The 11,144-nt window shown below is 40.4% G+C and overlaps 1 protein-coding gene across 1 annotated transcript; it reads left to right on the forward strand.

Annotated features, from left to right (window-relative positions):
- Positions 1-63: 63 nt before the first annotated feature.
- On the forward strand, positions 64-10,070 carry flvcr1 (FLVCR heme transporter 1). Its single transcript, XM_026917503.3, has 10 exons — positions 64-927; positions 1,712-1,856; positions 2,192-2,332; positions 2,669-2,736; positions 4,223-4,326; positions 5,061-5,171; positions 5,720-5,825; positions 6,156-6,267; positions 6,422-6,480; positions 7,386-10,070. The coding sequence occupies exons 1-10, from the start codon at positions 298-300 to the stop codon at positions 7,470-7,472; spliced, it is 1,563 nt and encodes a 520-aa protein (XP_026773304.1). The 5' UTR covers positions 64-297; the 3' UTR covers positions 7,473-10,070.
- The last annotated feature ends 1,074 nt before the right edge of the window (positions 10,071-11,144 follow it).

Raw genomic sequence — 11,144 nt, forward strand, 5'->3', positions numbered from 1 at the left:
ATTAGGCAGCCATTTTAGGAGCCCGCCCAATCGACAACGTCATCAAGGCGAGACCAATAAGAAGGCTTGTGGGCGTGGTCATGGGTGGGCTGCTCAGGAAACACAGCACGCCGCATCCCGTCATCACACGCAGTAAGTCCGCGCTGAGACTTGAATATTTTAGAGCCGGGATCAGACAGGAACAATGCGGAGCTCATGGCGGTGTTAGTGCTCGGTTTAACTGGGTAGAAGGCAGCGTGTTCAGCAGCCCGGAGTGGCGGATGTGATTAGAGAGAGGCGAGCGAGCGCGTGGTGATCATGGTGGCGGGGGAGATGGTGCAGGAGCCCGTGAGGCGCGGGGACACACCTGCCCCTGGCGGAGGCAGCAGCGCGGATCTGTGCGCCAGCGTGGACGAGTGCGCGGTGAGGGAGGTGCAGGAGCCGGACCCCGAGCCTCCTCCCGCAGAGAGCCACGCCATGCTCCCCGCAGAGCAGCAGAAACCTCTCCACACCAGGCTGTACCGCAGGCGCTTCGCAGTGCTCGCCATCTTCAGCCTGTACTCCCTGCTCAACGCCTTCCAGTGGATCCAGTACAGCATCATCACCAACGTCTTCACGCACTTCTACAGCGTCACCAACCTGATGATAGACTGGCTGTCGGTGGTCTACATGCTGGCGTACATCCCGCTCATCTTCCCCGCTACCTGGCTGCTGGACCGGGCCGGGCTGCGGGTCACTGCGCTGCTCGGCGCCGGACTCAACTGCGCAGGCGCGTGGCTGAAGTGCGCGAGCGCCGGGCCCGGGCTGTTCTGGGTCACCATGGCGGCGCAGGGCGTCTGCTCTGTGGCCCAGGTCTTCATCCTCGGCCTGCCCTCCAGAATCGCGTCCGTGTGGTTCGGCCCGAGAGAGGTGTCCACTGCCTGTGCTGCTGCCGTGCTGGGAAACCAGGTGATGTGACGTCAGAGGGGTGGTGTGGGTTTTTTTCCCTTTAATTTATTGAATTAAACCTGGTTATGTGAAGTATCCTGATCATTTAAAAGAGCAGGATGTACAGGAAGTGCACTGGCCTCTCAAACCTTAACAGTAAAATAAGTCTACTCTAACATCTCATTCAGCACAGATTTATTTCATCATAATCAAATATCAGGCTTATTGTTCACAGGAGAATAATTATTCTGTTATTTATTGGAGCTTTCTACTCCTGAACCTCCCCCTGGCAGAACACATCAGATGCAAGTAGACATTTTAGCTTATTGTATGCATTATTGAGGTTTGTATTAGACTGTGTTTGGGAGTTCTGCTGTAGAAGTTAGAAAACTCCTGAGACTCAATCGTGATGAAGTTAAAATGAAATACTGTTTAAAGAGTGAAGTGATGTGATGTGCCAATCAATGAATCACATGTTCAAACCTCTATCTCCTTCCCCCCCCTCTCTCTCCCTCTCTCTCGCTCTCTCTCCCTCTCTCTCTCTCCCTCCCTCTCTCTCTCTCCCTCCCTCTCTCTCCCTCTCTCCCTCCCTCTCTCTCTCTCTCTCCCTCCCTCTCTCCCTCCCTCTCTCTCTCTCTCCCTCTCTCTCTCCCTCTCTCTCCCTCTCTCCCTCTCTCCCTCTCTCTCTCTCTCTCCCTCTCTCTCTCTCTCTCTCTCTCTCCCTCTCGCTCTCTCTCTCCCTCCCTCTCTCTCGCTCACTCCCTCTCTCTCTCTCTCTCTCTCTCCCTCTCTCTCACACACACAGCTGGGCGTGGCTATAGGGTTTCTGCTGCCACCTGTCCTGGTCCCTAACACACCAGATGATAAAGATCTGATGGCCCACAATATAAGTATAATGTTCTATGGGACAGCTGCCATCTCGACCGTGCTCTTCATTTTAACAGTCATTGGTGAGTGTTTTCAGTCTGTCAGACTGCCTTACTCGAGTGAAGAAAGAAACAGGATTGTGAAGACACGGCATACGAGTGTGATGCATGCACCAGAACCTCTAGTGTTCTGTAAACGTGTAGCAATCAGTAAGGGTGTGAAGAACAGTGATACGGTTATAAAGTAATAAAGTACATAAAGTAATAAAGTAAAATCTTCACTTCAGTTCTGGTGATGTATCTGCATCCCTAGTTTAGTTTTATTTACTTTCTTCAAGTTCATAAATAATGAGCTGAGTTCTATAAGTTTGATATGCTTGATTAAACTTATTAGATCTCTCTCTCTCTCTCTCTCTCAGTCATTCAAGACAGACCCCCTGTACCCCCAAGCCAAGCTCAGGCGGTGTTGCCCACGGGCCTAGCAGAAGATTATTCCTATAAACAGTCCATCATTAATCTATTCAAGAGCAAGCCGTTCGTCCTGCTCCTGCTGAGTTACGGTGAGATTTAGCGAGTTTTCAGTCATTCAGCTGCATCATGAAGTTGTGGAGAATACTCAATTTATTATTTTTTAAGGACGCAGGTGTCTGCTAACAAAGAAATCGTCAGTAGTAGTCGTAGTAGTAGAAGTAGTCATTAAAAATCTATATATGATTTTGTGATTTTTGTCTATAACACTATAGTGTAATTGTAAATGCTTAGCTATGTTTTCTCACACCATCCCACTCGTACCTGCTGGGCTGCTGTGGCTTTAATATTGCTGGTGATTCTGTATGACATGAAAGTTTATTAATTATTAATCAGTTTGCCGAATGGAACCGCTGAATGTTTTTCAGGCATCATGACCGGATCGTTCTATTCAGTGTCCACGCTCCTCAACCAGATGATCATCAGTCATTATGAGGTGAGGGTTGTTTTTCTCTTCTTCCTTTATTGCTCAAATGTTCTAATCGCTTTGGCTCCGTCACTAGGTGATAGAGGAGCTGTATATTCGTGCCATCCTTCCACGTATGCGTCTGTCTGAGATTCCCGTTATAAACGTGCGATATCTAGGGCGAAAGTTTGTTGGAGTTATCATTGCAACCTGCAGATGAACTGATTAGATTTTGGAGTCGATCCAAACAGGGTCAAGGTGACATGGCTGGTATAGTTCTTCTTCCATAGGTTCCTTCCTGTGTGAAGGAAGTTTTAAGGGTATTTGATGCACATGAATTAATAAAATGAAGGCTAGACTTGTTGTAAATCTTTCCGAAGTCAGAATCAGGAACCAGGAGCCAGGTTGTAGAAGTATAGGAAGTTTAAGTGCACACAAAAAAGTGAAATAAACAGAAGGATGTGATGTGTGATAATATGCAGTGTGTGTGTGTGTGATATCCTGAAAAAACACACAACTTTAATACAACATCTTCAGGTACACAATAAGACAGAGCAACAGGAGAGGAGGAGAGGAGGGCGTCTTCTCAGCACTTCTTCACACAGCGAGATCTTAGTCATATTCTCAGAATAACAGGTTTATATGTCAAAGTTATGGCAGTAAAGTATGCAAGTTATCTTGATCATAATGATTTGGGTAAAACTAAACTGAACATAATCAAATAAACAAGGAAGTTATCCCCGTCCTCGCGGTTTAGCGTGCGGAAAAACATGATTTCTTGATCAAAATTTCTCAGATTTATTTTAAAAGCTAAAACATTTATAATCATTATTGTTTTGGTGACGTTTCTGTGTTCATTTGAATTATTCAGGAATCTTGTGTCAACTTTGTTACCAACTTTTAAACTGGTAACTATTATTCCTGCTGCTTTGTTACTGAGAGGAAATGATGCAACTTCCTCTTACATCATGAGAGCTAAACGCATGGAAGTATGTGTGCTGTCTCCTCTGAATGGAGTTTGATTTAAAATTTTAATATGATTCGATTTAACTTTTGTGCCAGCAGGTTTTATCCTGGTCTTAATTTTTTTTTTTTTTTTTTTTTTTTTTTTTTTTTTTTTTTTAAATAAATGCATGTTTACTAAATTGTCTATAACAGAAAAGATAAATTCTTTGGTTAACTCTCAGGGTTTATTTTATTACAGACGGAAACGAAATGCTGTAGTTTTGTCATGCACTGGATTTGTAAAACAGTTTTCTGAGAGAGAATGAGTACGTTCTAGAAATGTTTGTGACGTGCTAATTGTGCCTGCAGTTATAGATCGATCCGTACGCTGACTGCTCCGAGTGAAAGCACTGAGTTATGGTGGTCAATTATGGAAGATTGATTTGCATTAAGGATTGGGATTTGAGAGTTAGGAAGCCTTGTCTGGATTAGAAAGTCAGGTTTTGGCAAAACGAGTGAAGAATAGATGGCGCTTGTGTTGTGCACCGCACATTAACCAGATTTCTTGCAGGGAGAGGAGCTGAACGCAGGCAGAATCGGCCTCACCCTGGTCGTGGCTGGAATGGTAGGCTCCATCCTTTGCGGGCTGTGGCTGGATCATACGAAAACCTACAAGTATGTGAACTCCTGGCTAAAAGATAAGCAGATTTCTTACATGGCTGAGCAGTTAAGAGGATTAGCCCTCATTGGCTTTAATACTGCTGCTATAATCATTGTTTAATGGTTCACTAAGTATAATATTTCAATTGAACTTGGCAAAAATATTAGGAAGGATTAACATCACTTAATTGTAGGTGTTGTAGAATGTAATATGGTGATAGACGAATGATGGAAGAAAAGAAAAATGCTTTTAGCAGTTATGGGTTACTGTATATAGGTTACTTCCTGTTCTTATCTGATAATCAATTTAACCAGCATCCCAGATAGTACACGCACTTTCACCGAACATTAGCACAATGTGGCCAGATTACGTCTCTATGACCTTTAGATCGTTTGCTAATTGTGAAGACATCAGTACACTAACACTTAGTAACACTGTTTATAACTTACACTAAAAAAAAGTAGGTCATGCCAATTAAACATGGGAGGAAGGTTGCGTAACGAGATTGTGAGCTGAATCTGCTTATGACAGTGTGAAGATTAAAGAATGATCACAAAGAGGTGGCTCCGTCTCGCAGCACTAACGGGATTAAATCACACGTTGTACTGAGCACATGATCAATAAAACAGTGTGCAAGCATCTCAGCTGTGCAAAACAGTAATATTCATAAGCAGAACATGAAATGAAACATGAAAATGATTGGACTAGCAGTAGTCAGTAAAGCTGTACTGTTTCTGTGCTCGTGCAGAATGACGACGCTGATCGTGTACGTTCTCTCCTTCGTCGGCATGCTGGTGTTCACCTTCACGCTGGACCTGGGCCATCTACTCGTGGTCTTCTTCACGGGAGGAGTACTTGGGTATGTTGGGAAGATGCTTGAATAAGTGTTAGCGCCAGTGTCATCATCTGTACCGGAACTTTTCCTAGATGAGCAGTAGGTTTGTGCTTTACAACGCGTTTCTAATACATTACTGTTTCTATAGCAGCAGCTAATTACAGAGACTTGTATGGTGGATGCTCTACATTACCTAACACATGGACAAGTTAACAAAGAAAAACACAGTTGTTGATATGGTGAAGGTTTTTGTAAGAAGCTGTTTATGTAGCATGTGTGGAAGGAGTCTCCAGTGTCAGAGTTTTGTTACTGCTTCGTGTAACTGTTTTCGTCCACGAGAAAGTCTTCAGGACAGAGAAATTTGCACTTTCAGATTTTTCCGTAATAAGACAAGCTGGGATTGAAAAAAAAAAAAAGTGCTGTGTCTGACGACTTTAAAGCTCATTGCTCATGTGACTTCTGTTGAATTTTTGCCTGAACTTTCATTGAATCATTTTAAAAAAATTTACTGTTTTTATCTCATGAAATGTTATAGATTTGTTGAGCCTCATATCTTCTGTTGTGTTATAAAGGTTTTTTATGACCGGATACCTGCCCATTGGTTTCGAATTTGCTGTTGAAATCACCTACCCAGAGTCCGAAGGCACTTCATCCGGTCTTCTTAATGCTTTCGCTCAGGTAAAACGATCACTCTTTTAATACTCTGATTTGAATAACCAGTCTGCTTCGTTTCCACGCACGCACGCACACACACACACACACACACACACGCCTTCACTTCACTGCCACACAATAGCCGTGATGCTGAGCAGATTTTCCTACACGTCCAGATGAGTAATGGCCATGTCTCAATTCCACAGCCTTCATTTGCCTTCATTTGATTAAAGTACTAGTGAAAGAAACACGTCCGACTTCCTGCCCTGCTGCCAGAGTAGATGGAGCTGTCCTTTATCTGCTGGTGTTGCTCATGAATTAGTGTGTGTGTGTGTGTCTCTTTATCAAATGCAGTTGTTTGGAATCATCTTCACATTAATTCAAGGGAAGCTCACCACAGACTACAACCCGCTGGCCGGAAACATCTTCCTGTGTGCCTGGATATTCATCGGCATCATTCTAACAGGTTACTCTTCCGAGTTTTTCTGATGATGTATTAATGTTACCGCAAATGATTTATTTATATATATATAATATATAAAATCACACATATGTACACCAACATATTAGGATAAATACAAGGTGTATCAAGCTTATTTTTTTAATATCTTTGCTTTCAGCGTTGATAAAATCAGAGCTGAAAAGACATGATGTCAACATGGGCAATAGATGTCAGGCGGTATGTATCGCCTTATTTTCCTGACTTTAAGCTTGGCTTGATGTTTGTGGGGTTTTTTTGTTTTTTTTTTTTCTTTTCTTTTCTCATTATCTTCTCTTTGAAAGATGCATGTGTCTTGTCCATAGTTTATCATCTTTCAGGTTTTTTTTAAATGCATCAGTAGAGCTTTGAAAGTAATTAGTATTTCATATTGCATTTATAGAACGCTTATTTTTCAGTCATGATGAGCATTTTGAGTGAAATGTTCCTTAAACCAGAAGAATTCAAACATTTTTAACCCCTGAGCCTCACTTCCCAGTGGTTTGAGGACTGGTGCCCCCTGGCTGCCGTCCATCAGCTTATCAAAAGTCATCCTGTTTGTCCAGGGCTTTTACACTGTATTATTAACTGACTGATCAAATAAAGTAAAATAGAACCACGTGAGAAATGAGTCTTAGAATACAGCAGACGTGACCTTCTAGAAGAAAAATAACAGCTAGTCTCACATGACTGATCTGCTGCTCAAACCTTTCTGAGCCGTTTTTGATGAAGTCAGAGTTCCTTCTCTGTTTATCGAGAGAGAGAGCGAGAGAGGGTGCTGCATCAGTGCATCTTTCACGCTCTGCGAGCACTGTGACATCACTAGTGTGAAATGGGGAAAGGGGCGGGGCTTTCAGAGAGTGCAAGTTAATATTGGAGAGTTGACTGTGTAGATGTCAATTGGCTCATCTGCTGATTTTATGATTAAACGTTTTGTTTAAGTCTTATTAAAGATTGGCAGGTCTAATAATACAGACATTTAAATATTCATTTTTTGGTATTTTCCAACTCGGCCTGCTTGTAATTCCTTCCCCACAGATTAAATACCTTATTGTGTGAGATTTTACCAAAAAGCAATTCTCAACAATCAGTTCTGCTCTTTTAAGGTTCCTACTGAGTGTCCTGTGGAGAAGGTGTCCAACGGTGTAAAGCTGGATTTCTCGTCGGATTTCTCACCCGAGACCACACTGTAAGCCCACTGAGGCCGGAGACTGTGCTACACTCCACCTCCACTCCTCCACCTTCACCTCCACACCTCCACCTCCACACCTTCACCTCCACAACATCTTCGCAGACCCAACCAAGCTTACTTGAATTTCCTGTACTGTAATTCTTTACGGGATTGTTGAAGCTGCTGAGTAAGCTTTAATACCATTATCTGTATTTGTATCTGTATCTGTTTAGCGCTTAAAACATTCCTATCTGTTTTCATATTTAAACCAGAAGTGGGCGTGGTCCATAAATTTATTATTATTATTTTTTTTTTTGAAAACACAAACAGGGCTGCTGGAAAAAGACGCCATTTTTAATTCACAAATTATAACAACGTTATTTTTATTTATTTATTTGTTTGGTTATTTTTTAAATTATATAACTTCAGTTATATAAATTTAGTCCTATGGAAACTTCTGGAAAGCTTTCTATCAAAGAAAGAATTTAGAGAGCTGTTTCAAAGCAGCAGTGTCCTTCCCATATAAAGAAGCTGTAATTTACAGTTGACAACAGCAGCCAGTTGACAGTCTAATAACATTTGATCAGACTGACATTAGATTTGAGTTTGATCAGAAACGTTCACCGGACATGTGATCAGAATCCGTTATGAAGCTGGACGCACTCGGAGTGCTTCTGGAGTTCTTTAAGCAGCATTTCATTATAACAACTTTATGATTTTTCACGATGATGAAGAACCATCATTTTAAGAATGATGACAAACATGAGCAATGAAGGTACAAGTTAATATTTTTAAAATGGATTATTTTTGGAGACCCAGCAGCTGCGTGCAGCTGTTTGCAGCTGCGTGGTTTTATTTTGGAGCTCAGTAAGACAGTGTTTAGGTCTGATGAACTACTGATGAAAAAAATGCATGGTCCATCATACAATGACAATTCGTATAATAATATTTATACTGTGAGCAGGGTTGCCAGATTGTGTGTAGAATATCTGTATATTGCAGATATATATTACACATCAGAAATGTTCACTACTCTTCACTTTTTTCACAAAACGACTGAGGAAAAGAAGAAAAATATGTCTACCATTTCCCATGTCTGAATATATTGGGCTAGTTTCGAGTCTGTGGGTTTGGAGTTGTTGTTAGGATGCTTTTAAACTGCACATTTAAAAATCATGACCTTTTTATTCGTTTCATTCTGCGGGATCCCAACACATGCACACACAGTCTGAAGCTGGCAAGAAAAAAAAAACAAATGGAAACAATTATTAATTATTAATTAGTTATTATTATTGTGTTAATGGCACTAGATAGTTAAGTGTTATAGTAGCTAATCCTTATTCCTGACTAGTTTATATTGAAACGTTTAGATTTCTTTTCCTCATCCCTACCTGCTGCTTTTTAACATCTTGTGATTACTGGGTTTTTTCCATATTTTTGTTCCTGCATTGGTTTAAATCAGCAAGATGAATGCCCATGATGACTGAGCAATTAAAGCACAAATCAGTGCTGCATGCAGCGCTTCTGAACCAGGCGTCTGTAAAGCAGAGCACATGATTTCCCCACCCTTCATAAAGCGCAAAACATCAGCCATGGTCACTGTGAAGGAGCTCATTTACACTTAAAGGTGATTAAAGCTGAGAAATGGCCTTGCACACCGAGTAGTTTTACATGATAATGTAAATAATGTCCAGTACAAAGCCCTCAGTGTGTTAATTAGCTCTTTAGCTAGCCGACTACTTGGCGACTAAAGACGCTGCAGCACAATTCTGACATTCCTTTTAACGTCACGATGCTCATTTCCTCTTTTTAACACCGTGCCTTTGCACATGTTGGCTTTTCTGCACACACACACGACTTCTGAGCCAGTTTCAGCCATCACAGAACGTGTTAGAATTAATTCTAGCATGAACTCTACTACTGCACATGAGTGCGGCCTGGACTTAGAAATACAAAGACGGCTATGGCACAATGTTTTTAATATTTATGAAGTGATTTAAGGAGAGACATTAGGATTCTCTGTCATTCTACTGTGAAATGGTGGGTTATTAAAACAGCAGCCATGTTGTAAAGAATCTACTGTTTCATCCTTTCAAACAGCACAACTATGTAGTTGTTTGTGGATTTACTGACACGTTCTAACGTTGTGTAATTTTGGTTTTTGGGGATTAGTATTATTATTATAATTTTTATTTTTTTACCTCAGAAGTGCGGTATGTGGGAAAGGACTCTTTTGTAACAGTGTGATTTACTATTTCTTTTCAGATCTAAATTTTGTATTGTCAACAACTGCATATTTATGTCCATTTGATGGCTTGTTATTTATTAGTTTGCAGTCTAATATGTTTGTATGAGCAAAGTGCACTCCTGGGAACGAATACATCGCAGTCTTGTTGCTGGCTTCACCTTCAAACCTTTCAGACAGAACATGCCTGTTTTTGCTTGACGTTTGGAAAAATATTTGTATGAGCTTCATTATTATATTTGCTGTTCAGATTACAATGCGTTCTGGGTCAATTCTGTAAATGAAGTCTGTAGTAATGATGACTCTCTCTCTGGCCTCCGGGAGGCTGTGTAACCAACATTACTTTGGCTAATAAAGTAAACGAATGGCTGTTGAGTTGTTTTTGAGGGTGTGTCCATTATTTTGGTCTTTGTGCAACTTATGAATGCACTAACTGGGCTTTTGGTTTTACAGAAGGACATCAGTAGGTATGTTCATTTGTTCAACACTTTATAAATAAAGAAATGAATCATTATCCATAGTAAAATCTGTTAATGTGGCTGATGATCATCTGTACAGAAGATATCTCTCATTTTGCTGCAGTATTTTAGATCTCATGTTGGCGTGAGGTGTATTTAAAATCTTTTGTCCACTTCTTCATCCACTACTGGATCAGCCTGGTACCTGGTGTATCAAACATCCTTCCATCACGCCTAGCTTGATGACAGAAAAAGTCATAATATTTACACAGGAATTAATTTTACTGAGCAGTTACAATATGGAGCAGTGGATGTAATTAGGCCCTTCTACAATTGCACCAAAACCCAGTTTTGTAGCCTTTCAAAACAATATTAGATCTAAAAAAATACATTTTGACATATAATTTCTTCTTTTAAAAATAAATGCACTGCTTTTTGTTCTAGTTTTAATTTAATAATTAATTTAATTAAATAAAGAATGTGCAAGGAAAAAAATTCCCCCTGAGCTCATACCTGTGTAAGCTAAAGCTTTCTGTACAAAGTATTTATTCATTTATATTTATTAAGTTATTTTGTTCACAGGCAACAAATAAACTAAAAACACTGTTGCAGTAGTATTTGCATAATTTCAATTAAAAATACATTTTTATTATTTGGTGAATAAAATTTCCCAGTTTGCCTGATGAGAAGCGAGTCTTTTTGTACACAGGAAGAACCAAGAGCCCAAGCTAAGTTAAACCTCTCCTGAAGACTTTTAAGATTTAGTTTATTGGCATATATTAAAAAAACTAATTGAACTGTATTTATTTATTTATTTATTTTAATTAATAAAAATGCCAAATCAATGGTTTATGGTTAATTACACAAGTTCCACAAGTTTAAAAAAAATAAACGAATAAAAATTGGAACAAAATGTTCCACCAAAACTTTCGAAAGAATTAAATTGGTTTCTGCTCTGGGTTCGGCTGGTCAGGCCTGTGAAAAAAATTTG

Source organism: Pangasianodon hypophthalmus, chromosome 30, assembly GCF_027358585.1.
Source record: "Pangasianodon hypophthalmus isolate fPanHyp1 chromosome 30, fPanHyp1.pri, whole genome shotgun sequence".
Taxonomy (NCBI): domain Eukaryota; kingdom Metazoa; phylum Chordata; class Actinopteri; order Siluriformes; family Pangasiidae; genus Pangasianodon; species Pangasianodon hypophthalmus.